The sequence below is a fragment of the Melanerpes formicivorus genome, unplaced genomic scaffold (genome assembly GCF_026170545.1).
Source record: "Melanerpes formicivorus ecotype bairdi unplaced genomic scaffold, bMelFor1.0.p_v2 SCAF_179, whole genome shotgun sequence".
NCBI lineage: Eukaryota > Metazoa > Chordata > Aves > Piciformes > Picidae > Melanerpes > Melanerpes formicivorus.
In genome coordinates, this window is record NW_027142531.1 from 232,299 (window position 1) to 250,489 (window position 18,191).

At 45.3% G+C, this 18,191-nt stretch overlaps 1 protein-coding gene across 8 annotated transcripts in view; it reads right to left on the minus strand.

The window, feature by feature from the left end:
* Nucleotides 1-1,631: 1,631 nt before the first annotated feature.
* Nucleotides 1,632-18,191, minus strand: part of ZNF532 (zinc finger protein 532) — a 38,696-nt gene continuing 22,136 nt past the window's right edge. For 7 of the 8 annotated variants that reach the window (XM_068169334.1, XM_068169333.1, XM_068169331.1 and 4 more), the window contains 5 exons: nucleotides 13,704-13,866; nucleotides 10,140-10,418; nucleotides 6,237-6,349; nucleotides 4,458-4,605; nucleotides 1,632-3,502 (listed from right to left, as the gene is read on the minus strand). In XM_068169334.1, coding sequence (XP_068025435.1) covers nucleotides 3,008-3,502; nucleotides 4,458-4,605; nucleotides 6,237-6,349; nucleotides 10,140-10,418; nucleotides 13,704-13,866 — 1,198 coding nt within the window. In that variant the 3' untranslated portion in view covers nucleotides 1,632-3,007. The remainder of the gene's footprint in view (nucleotides 3,503-4,457; nucleotides 4,606-6,236; nucleotides 6,350-10,139; nucleotides 10,419-13,703; nucleotides 13,867-18,191) is intronic. The other variant, XM_068169338.1, reaches the window with a different exon arrangement.

The following is an 18,191-nucleotide window of genomic DNA, read 5'->3' on the forward strand; positions in this document are numbered from 1 at the left end:
TGGGCAGTACACAGGTACCTCCGAAAGCAAAGTAGGCAGACGTGCATGGCAGTGGTCACGGGGCCGCGTGCCGGGCAGCACACACCCTTCCATGTACTTACACGCACTTCTGGCCCAGTACAGAATCACAGGAGGCAGCAGAGGCGCAGCAGGGTGCATAGCCTTGCTGTGCCTATGCATAGCATAGCCCATGCTATGTTCACACTGCAGGAACCTGGAACTGCTCAATCTGGAGATAGATCAGATCTGCCAGCAGTTACTGTGGCGGGGGCAGCTAATCTAAGGCAACTAGTCCGAGGTCAGGGGCCTCTGACTCCTGTGGAGGTGGAAATTTGCTTTTCACCCTCACACACAGTGCCACAAGGTGCAATTTAGCTACCGTGCAGCCTGGGCACTTGACCTGTGCCACCTGGCTGTGCTGGCCACGTACAGGTCCCCTCAGCTCACGGGTGTGAAGGCCCTCGGGGGGTGCCATGCTTGCCTCCTCTGAGCCCCATGGTCTGCTGCAGCAGCCTGGTTTTTCCCACAGCAGTGTTTGGCTTCCTATGGGGTTGATCGCACAGAACAAGGCAGCTCTGGATGACCTGGTGTCCCACTTCCCTGTGCTCATTGTTCCTTCCCACTGGTCTCACAGCCTTTCTCAAGGGCATTTTTCTTGCTGTCAGACAGAACATTTTGGAGTGTCTCAGCAGGGCCCCGTGCACAATGTGGAGGGCCAGCTCCATGCTGTTTTGCTGGGCTACTCTGGACTCCTGTGCTGTTGCTTTCTGGTATTTTCCCACTGGTAAGTTAACTGTGTGTCCCCATGAAGATACAGTCAAAACCTCCCCGAGTGGCTTGTGATTTTATTACCACAGTACACACTCGCTGTCTTATTTCTGTGCTGTTTCCCAGTGAAGCAGCCACACGTTAACCCCAGACCTGACAGTGACACTGTTCTCCTGCCCAAATGCTCCCTGAAGCCTTCCTCAGTATTTCTGTGCCAACCTGTCTCCTGCAGTTGATGTGCAGCGTTAGCTATCTCTGTGTTTAACCGGAGGAGTGACTGTAAAACAGTGGAGCCCAAGCGATCCGGTTCTGACCTCATGGAGATGTTTTATGAGGTTGAAGCGATTGCTACCAACAACGACCTAAGTTACTGGTTTGCAGCATCCCCTGCAGGTGGAAGACGGTGAAAAGGGAAAATGAACAAAAGTATTAATAATGGCTGTGAAAATTTAACCTTTATTATCGGTTCACTCTATACAAAACACCATTCTGCATAGTGAGAACTCATTTGTTGTACAGTTGACAGTGCACATCAACAAACAAGTGTCCAAGGGGTATACACTGAATGGCAAGGGCAGTGATGACCAGGGTACATTACAGTGGAGGATCCTGAGAGGGCAGCTGTGTGTTCCAGGATGGAGAAGTAACTCATGACCACTCAATGGGCCAGTAATAGCTGTGGGGTAACGAGCCAAATGAAGAATGAGGAGGAAGAGGGAAAGCAGAACAGATGTCTCTGACAGCACCACTCCCAGAGTGATTAAGAACTTTCACAGAGGTGGCCAGGAAGGATCCCTATTTTTTCAAAGACTTTCATTTTTCAAACTGTTAAAATTTAATGATAAATAACAGAATCTCAGAAATCTTTAGGGGCAAAATGCTCCACATTTATTTACATATGAAATGTGTTTAATACAGCTGTAATGGACATAGTGTATAGTTAACATCTGACAGCAGCAAGACTTGTAAGGAACTAGACAATCACTACGGTGTCTCATGCAGCTACCTATATATACACCATTGCTTTAAAAAAAAGTACAAAATTGGTATTTTTTGGGATAGATACAAGGTATAAAATGCAAAACCAAACCAAAAATATAACTCTCACAGAGACCTCTATACGAAAGGGACAGCACGGTACCTTCGTGCCCTTGGTGAAGGCGTTAACTGGCGGTGTCAGGTACCGGTGGGAAACGGCTGGGCTGGCCTCGTACGGCCCGTGGGAACGCCGGCAGCCAGGGCCGCACCGGCTGCGCCGCGGTGGCACGCCGCTCGGCAGCCGGGGCTGCGTGAGACGCTGAGCACCAGAATGTTTGGCATTAGCGCACAGAGCCGGGAAGGACCAACCCCTGCAGCAAGGGTGAACCATCTTCTGTCGACAGCCAGAGAGGAAAACACGTGATGCTGTGTACGCGCCTCCCTACATAGTGTTTAACAAATTACAGGAGGAAAACCATCATCATCATCAACCTATTCTCTAATCACATCGGGTTTGCTGGGTCTGGAGCAGGCCAGCCCTTTTGTGACAGTTTGAGCTCTGACTGCAAGCACCTGACAGCCTAGAAAAAACCAAAAAAACACTTCATGATACAGAGAGTTGTGCAGTTATACTTTTCTACAGTCCTGTATCGTTCTAGGAGCCTGCACCTTGCTGGTGGTGCCACCTAGACCAGCATTGCGTGAACGCGCAGTGGGAATTTTTATTTGATTTCTAAATACCTACTTTTAAGAGAAAGTTTAGAAACTTCCTTAGATATCTAGAAGCACAGGTTCTTAGCATTTAAAACCTCCCCTGAACTCCCCCTCCATGCCTCTCCAAGTGCTGCTTTCTGATGCACCTCCATTAGCTGAACTTCCTTTCAGAAGCGTTCAGTTAAGAAACAGTTTAAGAGGACCCAAGGAACTGCCCCAGTATTCAGAACTCTGTTTTAAAGAAACTTACTAGAAAAAGAACAGAAACAAAACAGAAAACCCCAAATTTTCCACTGGATACAGACACAAACACATAACAAAGAGTATAAAAGTTATTAGTTTAAATATATACAAACTCTTGTCAACTCAAATACTGCTTCAATGGTTTGAGGGGATAGACGATGAGGTGAAGGGGACACTTTTATGCAGAATATATTGCAACCTCCTGAACAGTACTGTTAACACAAGTATACCTTGAACTTCCTGTAGCAAAAATGTCTTTAGTATTCCAATGTGGAGAGAGGCCTCTGAGTCCCAAACAATCCAATCACTTCTCAGCTGAGCTCATTCTTTTGGACTTGATGAAGGCCATGCCATGTGTTCTCATGTGAGTGTTTAAGGCCGCTTCAGTTTCAAAAGTCTTTGCACAAACTTTACATCTTCTGTCTGATGCTGAACTGTCAGATGATTCATCCTCATGATTTGGTTTATTTTCTTGCTGATTATCCTCCCCAGACCCGTTCTGTTTTGACACCGGCTGAGGCTCCTTCAGCTTATGTACAATAAAGAGATGCCTGGAGAGGGACACGTGAGATGTGTAGCAGAGTCCACATTCCCTGCACTGGTAGGAGGAGCCATCGGATTTATGCTGAGGAATGTGTTCATGAAACTGGAGAAGATTTTCTGTTGTAAAGCCACAAACAGCACACTTGTGCACTTTAAAAACATTGATCTTGAGCTTCTTCAGCGGCTGAGTGATGGCACCTCGTGGAGGCCTGAACTCCAGAACAGGTTCTTCCAACTTGCGCTTTGGACTAGGAACCTATAGTCAGACACAAATGGCAGATAATAACCACAGGTTCTTTTTGTAACTATCTGTGCCTTGCACACTTCTCAAGCTTCCTCTTGGTAGATTCCAATACAACTTTGATAAACAGGGCATTTCAAATAATTGAAGCCAATACATGTTGTACATGTTGGAAAACTGGGGGCTTTCCTTACCAGGCATGGCACAGAAATTGTCTCATCTGTTCTGACAGAGCGACAACATGGAACATGCTGTATACATGCTTGTTTGCATAACCACATCTAAGCATGCACAGAACCAGACCTCAGCTGGGTACAGAACAGCAGCCCAGGAACTCCATTTTACTTATCATTTCATGGATGAAATTTCATTTGACAGATTATCTCCTGATTGTTAATAACCAAACTAACATCCTGCTAAAGGATGGATTGACACATACAATTAAACTAATTAAACTGATGATTGTTTTTCACATTCTCCTTGATATTCTTCCAACATGAATACTCTTCAAGAATCTTCTGTGTCCTAGGTAGCTCAGATATGCTCCATGATGTTTATAAAGATAATGCACATAGCCTGCTAGCTTTTTAACACTTACATAGGGAGATGTGTTGGGCTGCAAGTGTCACGTAAAGGACAACAGTACATTCTAAAACCCAGTTACGTTTCTGCTGGTAACATCTGCGTCTTTGGACAGCGTTGTCATCTATTTTTACTTTCCTCCTAACACTCCTCACCAATAGCAAAACAGAAAAGAACATTTCAGCTGGAAGATTTCACCTACAACGCTCATCTAGTCCAACTGCCTGATCCCTCCAGGGCTGACCAAACATTAAAGCCTGTGTCTGGGCTCTACTTCGCAGATGATCAGGTTTTCCCGAGATCAAACTACCTTCATGTTTAAAGATCCTGAACGTATGCCCACAATAAATTTGCTCTTGGTATCTGGATTAATCTTCTCAGTAACTACCTTTGTGTCTTCTTTGACTTCCCTTTCTTCCATATTGGCTGATTCAGCCATCTCTTTCACATCAGGGTCTTTAATGCCATGCATCAGCTGAATGTGCTTCTCCAGCATCAGCCGCTTGGTAAAGGTACGCCTGGACTCCGGGCAGTGCCTGCATGAGTGAGCACAAAGCAGAAGTGTACAGGCCAACAGGCCAGGCTTAACAAAGTCATACTGTTGTGAAGAACATAACCAGCACTCGAACGCAAATCCAGACCAGAGCACCGTCAACTACCTGGGTAATTACTGTAAGGAAATGAGCAGAACTACAAAATAGAACTAGGAGTCTCTGAGAATTTACACTCAGAGCAAACGAGAAGTCATCTGGAGAGAACATCCAAAATGGAATAAAACCTGGGAGCACCTGAGTCTCTTTCTTGGATTTCTGCTGAGACCACCAAACTGTGCATTCTATTAGAGACTTCCCAAAGTTCTTCTTGATTTAAATTCCGCAGGGAAAGCAATTTCCTCCTATGCAGGATGAATGGTAGCTCCAAATGACACTTAATGCTGCATTCAAACCCACATACAGTTTCTTCTTGGAACTAGCAATTCATTTTCAGCCCCACTTCCAGCCTCAAACTAAGCAGCAGAACAAAGTTCTCTTTCACAGCCCATACTCTGCTCCCCCCGCCCCAAGCCAGCTGCATCACTTCTGAGCATCTCGTGTGCTTTCAGGGATGTGTTTCTCCTGAACTCCAGTGACGTAACACAGCATACAGGTGTCTGGAGGGATGGCCAAGAAAGAACTGTGGGGGCAGAAGTTAAACTGCAGTGCCCTCTTTCTCAGTCTCCCTCCTAAGGTTTTAACTTTTTTAATGCAGTTTCATTTATCTTAAACCAAACCTAACCCAAAATAAAACCAAGAGTACTGCAGGCATCATTCTGAAATGGAAACAGAACTGCAATGAGCTTCCTGCTCAGGGGGTACACAAAACCCGGGTATTTGCTACTTGTTACATTATCAAGAGCAACACCATCTGGGCTGACCAGCTCACACATGCTGAAGCCCAAGTTGAGGGTCCATCAGAAACAATCTGGTGCGTGGGACAGGATGTTCTAAAGCATTTGTTGGAACGCTGTGCCATGCACAGCAGTCTCAGGCTTCCACATCACTGAGCCTTGTGTTCTCCATAGCAAAATAGAAGGCACACAGCGACAGGGAAGGGACTGCTAAGATTGCTACCACAGACAATGGCTGCTGGTGGTAGCTTCCTTTTCATAGCCCCAAACTTGGCTCCACAGCACACTCAAGACACACAAAACTGGGAATGAAGAGATACACTGGAAGGTTTGGTTTACAGATCTTACATGATTAACATGGACTTCTCTGTCCAGTCAGGTATCACCTCTCCAGCCCCTTCAACATCACTGAGGATTTTCAGACACTACACACTGGTTCGTGTTTAAGAACAGCACTATACACACTGGCTTTTGTGGATTGGAAGAGCACACTGTGTACCTGAGAGACTACTGAAAACCAAGTGCAGAACTCACTGGAGAACTCTCAGCTCAGCAAATTTGCTTGTGAAAGCACTGAGAGATAGCAGAGCTGATGTACACACCCCCAGGAGCCTGTCACGGCTCAGGCATGCAGGATGGCCTTCTCTGGGCTGTCTGTTTAACGAGCTGACTCATCTGAATGAAGGTTACACTCCTTTTCACAGCCCCAAGGCAAGAAACACAGCCAACAGGTTTTTTTTGTTGGTCTATACTCTGCAAAGAAAGAGAAGCAGAACTTACGAGCACGTATAAACCTTCCTAATGCCTTTGTGCTTGATGCGATTGTGACGACAGAGACTGTGGGAGGAGCTGAAGGATTTGTCACACTGCCGGCACGGATGTTTCTTCATTTGCTTGGGAAAAAGAGGAGAAAACCATAGGAGTTAATTAGAGCAGCTCAATAAAAGCAGTGCACGTGTGGAAGAGAAACATCACTTGCCGGCTGCTGCTGCAGCAACGCTGCAGAAGCCAGAGGACCTGGACCTATTTCAAAGCAGTGTGATCAGCACAAGTTACACACACATCTGTCACCAGTTGTAAACTGGTGTCACAGACTGTGGATGAAGTGAAATTTCTTCAGTGGAAGATGAATGGGTTATTTCTGTATCAGTCAAGACAGTATGATGAGGGTTTTGCTTTCACTACGGTGACATTTCCCTTCCCACCACCAAACTATGCCTGCAGCTGCTGACTGAGAGGGCTCATCAGTCACGTACAAGGAGGGGTGATGAGCACTTAACAAGAACCAAAGCAAAGTGTCACAGATACTGATACACCAACAGAGCGCAGGAAAGCCACGAGGAAATGAGAGGTGTGGTCTGATGACAACTTGAGGGACGTCTGTTCAGAGAATTCTGTGGGGTTTATATTTTAGCCTATTAAGTGGATGGAGAAAGAAAAGGAAAGAAGATGGAAAGGCTGGAGTGGTCTCCACCAGTGTCACTCCAGCTGAACATGGCCACAGCTCTAGCATCTGAAGAAACAACAACTCCCAAAGGCTGACCTCACTCCATACAGGAATGAGTGACACAGTCCTGTCCCTTAATTTACATCAGCCCTGGAACTCAGTTCAACAGACACATCTTGTAAACCGGAGCAAGGAGATGGAAATATTCCCAGTCAGCTTTCCCACTTCCTTCCATGGGTACAGTCTACTTTTCAACAATCCGGCCAGAGTCAGGACCCCATGCTTATCATTCAGTACAATGATTCCTGCCAGAATCAAGGTGTTCTGGGTCTGAAGGAGAAACGGATTTTAATGGAGCTTCCCAAAGGAAATTTGGATGGTGTGGGCCCAGATTTCAAGTGTTCCAGTCTGAGAGAGGACTCCTGCCTGCTAGTCAGGTGACAGTAAAGCAAAGGGCAGCCCCATACCATCAGTCAAGTAACCAGAAGGAAATCCATGTTCCTTGGATTGTTTTTTCCTGCTCTAGCAGCAAAATTAGTTTTCCTTCATACTGTCACTATGTTCTTTCCTGTATGACTCTGGAAACTGAAGAAAACAAATCCTGTCATTTTATTCTACCATTCCGGCTGAACGCTGGGATCACTGAACACGGAGCCTTCTTCACCCTCTGAGGAATCCAGCTAAGATCTGCTCCTGCTTTCCAAACCACTACAAAGCAAAGGTTTCCTTATTCTTACCCTCTGAGGGAGTCACAAATTCCTAAACAGTGGAGATGCACCATAACCCACACAGACATTTTCATGTGATATGAGTCATTCTCTGCTGCCTAGTATCAATTAATAATGATATATGCATTAAAAACCAAATAAATTCTAAATAGTAAGGAGCTCAAGCCATACAGAAATGCTTAAGGAACTGAAAACCATCCGTCTTCTATTAATGCTCTAAGTGATGAGCTTCATATTCATATTCTGCCTAATGGCTACACTGCTCAGGAGCAGCTGCAGATGAGCCAGTGGAGCTGCCATGTGTGACATGGGACTCTGCAAGTAGCTTATGACCTGCTCAACTGAAGCTTCCAGCCTTCGGCACCGATCGTGTTAGAGCACTGAACTCACACCTCCCTTTCTGCAGAGACACAGATTATGAATTAATTAATTATTAGACCCATGTTGCATACTTTGTTGTCTTATGCTCCTTTCTAGGCTCCCTACAATTAATGTATCCATAAAGGATACAGTTTTGAACACTAACAAAATTTGGGGGGGGGGCCTGGAAGGAATGCAGCAGCTGCTTCTCATCACCCATTTCCAACAGACTTGGAGTTGTATGTCTGTTCACTTAGGCCAGTATTTGAGTGCAACAACTATCTAAGTTTCCATAATAAGGGCTGTTTTGAGGTAACATTGCGCACTGTTACTAAACATCAGAGACAGGAAGATACATATTTAAACATAGTATGTAGAAGGTATTACCAGTGTGTTGCCAACCTCCCTTTACATGCCTCCTGCCACTCTGCTGTAGAGGTGGTCAGAATGGGCATCACTCTCTACCTCACTCTGAAGTGACAGTTTCACATGGAGGTTTGGTTGGTTTGTTTTTAAGAATCTTGTCAATGTGAGCTGCATCTGCTCTTGAATTTATTGGTCTGCTGGTGAGAACACCGGGGAGTTAAAATTTAGACTAGCAGGCCAGAGCGCTGGGCGTGCAGGCATGCTGCCGGGACTGCACCGTGTTTCGTGGTGTGTCTTCACAGCCACTACCGCACAGAAGCGTCAGGAATCACACACCAGGGTTAAACTGAAGCCATTAACAGTTCTTCAGTGACTTCAACAGACAGAAATGCAAAAATGGTCTTCTGAAGCCACTAGAGAAATCAAATGGAGGCCACATGATCTTAGCTCCTCCGTCTAGTTTTCATGCCCTAAAGCTGTAAAAGGAGAAGGAGGTAACAGAAAAAGGTAGTTCTGTGAAACATAATCCTTAGGTTTTGGTGTTTCATTCCAAGGGGAACTGGCAGTATAGCTACTAGACTCTTGACAGCAGAAGGGCTGAAAGAATGGAGTGGGAGTTACTTCAGGTAAGGAGAAACATGGAAATAGGCTCCTGCCAGCCAGGCTTGGGTGCTGTCTGCTTGAATTTGTCACAAGAAAATTAGAGATGGCACTCTATAGTACAGCATTTTCAGCTGTTCATGGGATGTTTAGAAACAGAATAAATTTGCACAACAGCTTTAGAAATAAGCACTGTAATTTGGAGAGACACAGAAACCTCTGGAAACACGCTATCATTTATGGTAGCACATTAACATCCTGAAAAGTACAGATTTTCACTCAGGATGATTCCTCTCCGCCCTTCAGGTCAGCTCTCTGCCTTCAGGGCAGCACACTGCACTAGTTCCATTCCTTGCTTCCCAGTTGCAGAAGGATCCAGACCACATTCACTGGGACATAGCGAAGGAGAGGACTGGGAAGCAGAGAGCTGCTGCATGCCAGCACCAGGCTGGAGCTTGCAAGATCTATCCCAGCCACAGCTAGTAAGGGTCTGTACAAGGACCAGTTTCACTGCTCTGCCAGCCTTTTTAACATCATTTAACCGGAAAAGGTATCGGGGCAGCAGGGACATCAAGCTGTCGTGCTGCTGACTGTGCGGGAATACAGCACTGCCTCAGGTCACTGTCAATCCACTTGATGTAAACGAGCTCAAAGGACAGAACTCCAATTGTTCAACTTCACTGGCTTGTTGGCTGAATTGACAAGTGCAAGTTTAGAGTGATGGCTCAACCTTAGAGCACATCTACCTATAACATCAAACACTGCTTTGTACTCCTTGGACCAATAGAACCAGACTCCATTCTCTGAGTCTTAACAGTTAATGAATTTTCAAGGGAAAGAAGGAACTGAGAAGGCACAAAGGAAGAAATGAGAACCTGGATTAGATTAGATGACTTGGATGAAATACTGGAACATCCTTCACTCTTTCCATCTTGAAGAAATTTTGGTACTGGATGGAGAAGCCTACAGTTAAGCAAGAGCATGTGGACTTTCTCAGTAGAACTATGCAGACAAGGACAAAAACTACACAGCCAGACAGATGCATGAAACAGACTTAAGAACAGAGAAGAGCAACAATGGAACTTGAAGGAATTATTTCAAACCCACAACTAAACTTGGAGAAAAGTGACTTCATGTTTCAGGTTTCATTTACTTCTTTGTAGTCAAGTATTATTCATTTACCTTTCCATGTTCCTTCCTCATGTGAGAGATGTAAAGGTCTCTCTGGGTGAAGAGCCTGTCACACTCCCAACATGTCCAGCCAAGATTAGTGACTTTTTTAGGCTCTGCTTTCTTTATGGGAGAAGGAGATTTCTTATCCAGCTTCTCTGTTCCATTGGCAGATTTTGCATCCTCCTTGTTGTGACTGGCTGAGTTCTGAGTTGTGGGTTTAGTACTGAGAGGCAGATTTATCCCCAGGTTTGGTGGCCCCTCAACACTTTTCAAAGTTCCATGCATGGACTACAACAAAAGAGAGAGCACAGGAAAAAAAAAGGTATAAAAACTAACATAGACATAGACAGTTGCATTGACAAATTGCAAAGATCTCTGAATCAGAAGTCTTGATTTAATTCTTTGTCATACTATTAACAGACCACATTCTTAACTTAAAGAAACAGGATTAAGTAAAGGCAAGGCCTAGCATAAAGAGAAACTTGCCCACAACGCTAAGAGACACCATCTGCTGAAGGAGCTGAAGGAGGCTTCTTCAGTGGCTGGAGATTTTCACCAAAAAAAACCCAAACAAACCCAAAACCAAACAAACCAACTTTGTGGGTTAAACTGATGTTTAATAGGAAGGGAAAAAGGGTTCCAGAAGTACTTTATGTTTAGTTTCTTGCTTTACTTACCTAACATATTAGTTGAGCATCCTCATTTCAAACTATGTGATTAAAGAGTTCCAGGAAGGAAAGTTTTTTCACTAACAAACTGTGGCACATTATGAGCACCCTGCCCTGGGGTTACATTGCTAACAGTCCATAGCTGCAAAAGCATGCAGGGTCCCCAAGAGCAGGGGACAGCTCAGAGGTGCCTAACAAGCTGTTCTCAAGCACCCTGCAGCTCCTAGGTAGTGGCCCTTCATCACTGGCTTATTTCTAGACTTTAAGGAAAGTGTCAGTAAGAAGGGAAGAACTCTTCCACCTCCTCCTTCCCCAGTTTCTAGAGCCAGTATGATGATGCTGTACCTGAGCCTTCCAAAACGCTGACTAGGTGAGGAAGACCTGGGCTTCAGCTGTGTGTCCGAGCCTCTTACATGCACACGAGCACACTGTTAAACATGGATCCACTACCAAGGTCTCTTTCACATCTGAAGACCTGTCCCTTGCAATGACATGGTCTTCATCTCACCTACTGGCCTTTATTGTAACTCTCCTGCATGATGTGCACACCCATTGCAAACCTAATTATTTTTCCTACAGGTCACCTCAGAAACAAAAAACATTCAATACGTTCTTGACTCTGAGGAGAATAGCAATTTGACACACCAGGACAGTACTTTGGCATCAAATCCTTTTGTGAGTCCTGTGGCTCCCAAGACCACTTCCTGTCTCTAAGCAAAGGTCAAACTGACCTGTAGAACACTGCTTCTGTTTAACAACTTCCACAAGCAGAGACAGCAATTAAAAAACCTGAACTGCAAAGTGCTCAGGACCAGCTGGCTGGCTCTAAGAACAAACTGAAGTTGTGCAGCAAAGGAGGGGGCTGCCGTTGCACCAGGATAGGAAGAGAGCAGCACAGGGTAGGGGTGGGAAGGAGGTTCCTGCACTGTCAAACAACTGAAGACCGACCTGGAGATTCCCTCCCCGATTAACGTGTCAGCATGTAAAATGTTAGCCCTCAACCTTCTTAGTGTCTTTTGAATACAATACTTGAAACTGAATTTCTGGTTTGAAAATAAACAGGAAGCACTAAAGCATAGCATGGAGTGACAGAGATCCCAGCACGTCTCACCAGCAGAACTGGGAGTGTCACACCTCCAGCCCAGACCTTCATCACCTCCTCTCACCAGTGCCAGGCATTTTCTTGCAGCGAGCCCTTGGAAGCAAACGAGACGTGCCTTCTGCCAACAAGAAGTGTTCACATCTGCAGGAATTATTCTAGGATATTCTAGCTCTTCCTGAGCTTCTTTCTGTCCCTTTCTGTTCTGTTTCATCCAGGTGTTCTCTGCCTTGATGCTTTCTGTTCACCCATACCAAACAACTACTTCCTGTACAGTCAAGCTGAGCCCTGCCTTTGCTTGGCTCTTGTCCTGTCCCTCAGACCATTTCTGTTTCTGTCTATATTGTTACCCTTTTTTTTATCATCCCCCTCTGACTGAAGTCCAGTTTATACTTTGCTGCTGCTGTCCCTCCTTCTGTACACACATCCTAAAGGTAACAGCACCAGCAGTCCTGGATAAAAGCAGTAAGGCTGCTACTGCATGTGTATGTTCTGATCCTCTCATTTTCTTCTCAGGCATGTCCAAATCATTTATAGTGAGACATGCTAAAACAGCACTGGTTGAAAGTACAAATACTGGCCTGAAACACTAAAGCCAACAGAATTAAACAGTGCCCAAGTTGGAAGTAACTGGGAATAATTTCACAACGAGAATTCTGAGCAACCCTCATTTATGTACAAATAACTTCTGGCCCTAGTTACAGTGGGACCATGCTCCTGAAACTGTAGTTTTCAGGTCTCAAAGAGCGGTTAAATGCAGCTGTAACTTCTACAGTAATACCCGAGCTGAGAAACTAATTAGATAAGACATAAACTGTTAAATATGGAATTTACTTATTTAGTGAAAAAAGAAAAAACAAGGCAGCAGTACAAAGGGATCCAAGAAAACAGAACACAGTAGGACCTGGCATGGCTGCATCAGGACCACTTAAGATGAAGGGCACAAATACAGATGATTCGTAAGTAAATAGGAACTAGTTCAGAAACAAAGCAGAAATGCAGTCCTTGTATTGCTGAACACCTTGGGCCAGCCCTTCCCTATCTCCTCCCCGGGTCTCAGACTGGCTGCTTTTTAAGGCCTGTCACCTTGCTCTCCACAAAACTTCAGAGGTTTCTGAGTGCCATAGCTGAGCCCAAAGCACAAAATCACAGTTTCAGCAGACAAGAAAGATGCTTGGTTTTCCACACAGCTAACAAATGACAGCCAGGGGACTGAGGGTTCTTGAGCACATGTTTAGCAAGGATGACAGTCAGTCTTCTTCAGTTCTAAGCCTACTAAGAAGAAAACCCACTTCAAAGCATGCATGTGTAAACATGCCGATAGCCAGCTACGACAGAAACACACCAGCTCCACCGGTGAGTCCTGAACACCCAAGGGTTGATTCTGCAACCTGCTCAGCATCCTCAGCTCCTAACAACTGGAATAATACTTGGAGTAGTACTTAGAATCCCGTGAATGAGGCTCAATACTTATCAGGACTGGACTGACTGACTTCACTACACACCTGACTGTTCTGATAGAATGGCCTATTGAATGCAATGCACAGAGGCGTTCCTGGTACACCCAAATCAACACTCATGTAAAAAAACTGAGTTAGTGGTTACATCAGAGGCAGCTGGGGACATACAAAATGTAACATTTCAACCTTTGAGAACATTGTTCACAGATTACTCTCCTGGAATTTACAACATCTCCATCTCTCAGTGGTCTTCCTGTTAGTCTCTGCCCTTTTACAGTGTTTCTCACAGCATACATTGCATGACAAATGGTATCTATGAACGAAACAAGAGAAGATGCCTACACACCTTGATATGATCCATCATAAGCTGTTTCTGTGCATATAGAAGAGAACAGTCTGGACACTTGAAAACAGACACCTTCTGGTTTTCAATGTGCTGATCAAAGTGGCGATAGAGCAAAGGTTGCAGAGTAAACACAGTGTCACACATAGAGCATTTATATATTATTCTAAAAACAGAAGTACAATAAACAGTGTCAGTCATGGCGAGGAGCTGTCGGCAAGAATCACGATCTTAACTTTTTTCTCAGCACAGGTAAGATCTGTCATGTTTAAGCAATCATTTCACACTGCTTGCAAGTTAAAATTAAACTATTTCAAAACATCCTCCCATTTCAAACTATGGCAGCAGTAGAAAAAAAACAGAAAAAAAAGGGGGGGGGAATCACTGCAATGTGTAAACAAGCCAGAAAACAACATATGCTAGTCACATAGAGAACACCAACAGCTCCTTGGGATCCTCTGGAAGTTAAACGTCTTCAGTTCCTGAACTCCCGTTATACCTAGAGGACAGGCAGCAAAGACAGTATGTTTTAAGGGATTTACTGATTCCATTGTCATTGGCAATTGACTTCAAGATAAATTTGAAGTTGGCAATGTACATGGCTCTGAACCTCCTGACTGCTAAGCCTGGACTCTGTAAATGCTCCAAAGCTGAAACTTTGCAGGATGGAAATGGTCCAATGCTTCAAGCAAAGTATCAAGTAACCAATTTTCCTGAATGCAGTTTAAAGTGTATGTTGCATGTTGGTTTTGTTTGTTTGTGTGTCAGCTTGTGTTAAGAGTGATTTCCCTGGCAGCTAAAGGTAGCAGCAAGATTAGCCATTCAAACTGCAACCTCTTGATACACCCATTTATAAACAGTATTTCCAGCCTTTCAGAAACATTACACTAGTCTTTAACTTGGAAACTGAAAGAACAGCTGCAAAGAAATTTGCCATAGATCATCAGATGAGGGAGAAATCCAATCCATCAGCAGTGGCAGCACTACACAAAAAGTTGAAGTAGAATTGAAGCAGCCCAGCAGAGCAATGACGGGCACACCTCCTGTGAAAACAGACTGCCCCATCCCATCAGCTGGAGGGTGCTTTCTGCTCTAAAGAATGGCTGCCCCTTAAAACACCCAAGCTGACAAATCCCGCTCGTCAGAGCCCTCAGTCCTCTCATTATCTGCATCAATGTTTCAAGTCCTTTCCCCCTCGCTCTAAGTAAGTATCAGTTGCACACTGTTCAGGGGCTGTGAGGATCGCTCTGCTCCGTTTCGAGATGACGAGTGCAGGGACGATACTTCGGTGTCCAAGCCACTCAGGGGGTCCAAATACTGGAAACAATGAAACATAATACACTTGGGCATATTAAGTGTGCAAATATTATTTTGTGGTACATCACATGGTCCCAGTTTCTCACATGAGCTAAGACAAATTCATCCTCTGGCAGCCTACACACTCTTGTACTGCTTGATAATGACTGGTAAGAAAGAAACTCGAGGCTCCTAAAATGCAGTTTTGCCTCATGTGCCTTACACCAATATAAACCCACCAATCCCACTAATAGCTTCAACCAAGATCCTAAGAGACAACTTCTGTGACTAAAGCCAGTGGATCTCTGCCCCAGCAGGTCAGCAGAACAGAGCACAGAGAAGCTGAACCTTCCCCATGAACACTGCTGGATGCACTGTTTAAGGGTTCCCTGTGGAAGGGATCATTTCCTTTGGCCTCAATGTAGAGCTACAGAGCACGGAAGCACACTCCACTGTCTTGGTCTCATCCCAGGGAGAAACCTTAAAGCAGTGATTTTCCAGCCAGCCCACTTCACTCCGTGAAAAAACCAACAAACCAAACCAAAACAGTTTCCTCAGGAAACTCCTTGCTGCAGTTCTGCAGTGAGTCTGCTCCTAGTGTCACAAGCTGGAGAGCTGGTACTAACCACACACAATCCCTGATCCTAGAGCACCAAGCATTTCTCTTCTGACCCTGACATCCTATCTCTTGTAGCACTGTCTCACATCTCCACCAGCAACTCTGCACCGAAGTCAGGGAGTGCCAAGCCTTATTACTAAGCAGGCAAACAAGCCGAGGCTCAAGACTGCACTACAGCCTTGCTCCTGACAGTGTTTTCCAGCCTCTGCTTCACTGCTCACAGAGCACTGTTAACATCCAGAATCCCAGCATGCTGGAGCCTGTTACTGAGCAGCCGATCCCATGGCCAGGAGCAAAAGAGACAAGAGCAAAGCTACACTGTTACAGGTCAGCAAGATGTAATTAAGGACTGTCAGAGTCAAAAATAATTCCCTGCTTATTTTGGGATGTGTATTTCCATGAGAACCAGATCAGACATGAAAAATGAGAAAACCTTCTCTGTCACCTGTGGTGGAACCAGACAGTGATCTCAGCTGGAATGACTTCAGGTCTGCAGTGTACGATTTATCATTGCAGGGTTACACAATTTAATCAAGTACATTATGATCTACTATATGCTTCAGATTCTTTTTAACATGAAGTAGGGAACAAAAGACTACAGAACCACTGAGGAAGAAAGGGAGCTCTAGAGGTCATGTAGCTCAACCTCTGCTCAAGCAGGGTCAGCCAGAGCAGGCTGCCCAGGAGTAAGTGTGTCCACTCAGATTTTGAATGTCTCCCCAGACCGAGACTCCTCAGCCTCTGGGCAGCCTGCTCCCACGTCTGACCACCCTGACAGACAAAAAAGTGACTTCTTGTGCTCAGGTGCAAATTCAGGTGTCAGTTTGTGCCCACTGCCTCTTGTCCTGTCTCAGGGCACCATGGAAAAAAAATCTGTCTCCCTTTTCTTCATGTCTTCACATACAGTATTTACACATTAGCAAGGTTCTCCTGAGCCTTCTGCCCTCCAGGCTGAGCAGCCCCGGCTCCCTCAGCCTCTCTTCACACAACAGACGTTCCAGCCTCTCACTCAGCTTAGCATTCCTTTACTGGGCTTGCTCCAGTACAGCATTCTTCCCGAACCTGGCTTAGTAAACAAGAACTTCTCCAATAACCCAAAAGGTATTAGCCATGAAAAATGTCTCAGCGCCATGCCTGTGATGTTACACTGCTGACTGAAAGTAGAAATCATGTCTAAAGGTTGGTTTCCCTTAAGAACCATGTAGGATCTTAGGTGTGCTACAGGAGAGCTTCATCACACTGAAAGGCAAGACAGGCATCCACTTCCCTGTGTTAACTCTCATCCCACTAACAATCACTGCACATGAGCTTCATTTTTCATGCTCCAAAGAGATTGGTGTAGCTGTTCTGAAACCACCATTTGCAATGCAGTCCTGAGTCACAGGGTTCCAGTAACGCACACAGCCACGCACCCTGTGAGCCCTGTTCCTGCAAACAGAAATGCTCTTGTCAGCTGTGCTCAGCACCGCTCAGGCCACACCTGGACACCTGTGTCCACTTCCGCTACCCACAATTCAAGACAGACGTGGACAGACTGGAGAGAGACCAAAGGAGGGCCACAAAGAAGAGAAAGGGGCTGGAGGACCTACCCTGTGAGCAAAGGTGGAAGGAGCTGGGTCTCTTCTGCTCGGAGAAGGTGCAGGGGAAACTCATCCCAGTACTGCAGCACTTGAAGGGCTAAAAGTGGCCCACTTGAAGAACACTTCTCCAAAGCAGCGCTCAGCTACGGAGTCTATCATTTGTTACGACAGTCCTTCATACACAAAAGGTGTCTCTCTCTGTCACCAAGATGAATAGAGCTCCAAGCACATCTATAGGGAAATGCACCTAATGCAGAATACTTGTCCTAGGAGGCTGATCACAAGCAGTTGTGCAGATTCAAGCACATGACAAGAAATCTTCAGCGCTTTTCGCATGCAAAGTATCCTGCCCAGACAGTGATCGGAGTCTTTGGGTTTCTCTGCCGAAAATGATGGGAATCTGAAACAAGTGTTAGATTCAGTGCTGGTGTTCCAAAGCCCCTCACTGAAGGTGCCACTCTCAATTAAAAGAGGGTACTATTTCCACTGGGGACAAACACCTTCATTTGGACGCAGGAAGTTTGCTGCAATTTTGCTGCCATGTAGGTTGTAAGACCCTAAAGCATAAATCTTCTGTTCAGATGTCAGAAGCAGCTCTGGCAAAGCAAATTCTTCTGAAATCTGGTTGTGTTACATGGTACCTTGTTTCTCTCATCTGCTTTCTACTTTGAGTCTCCACCTGGTTACCGTGTACTCCAGAGGAACAACCTGGAGTTAAAAGACTTGAATTTTCACTCTCAGCACTTCACTTGCACCAATAGGGGAGAAAGAAGACAGGAGCAAGCCTGCCACGAGAAGACATCATGCTAACACTGCTGAGATCTGACCTCTGATTTTCAGCCACAGCTCCCATTGGTTTCAGCAGAAGCCTTGGATGCTCAACATCTTTAAAACAAAGGCTCTGCGGTCCTAACCAGGCCCTCTGTTACTATCTTCTGTCAACCACGGTGTTTATGCACAGCTCCCCAGCTACAGAGCAGAATCAGCTCTGCTTTA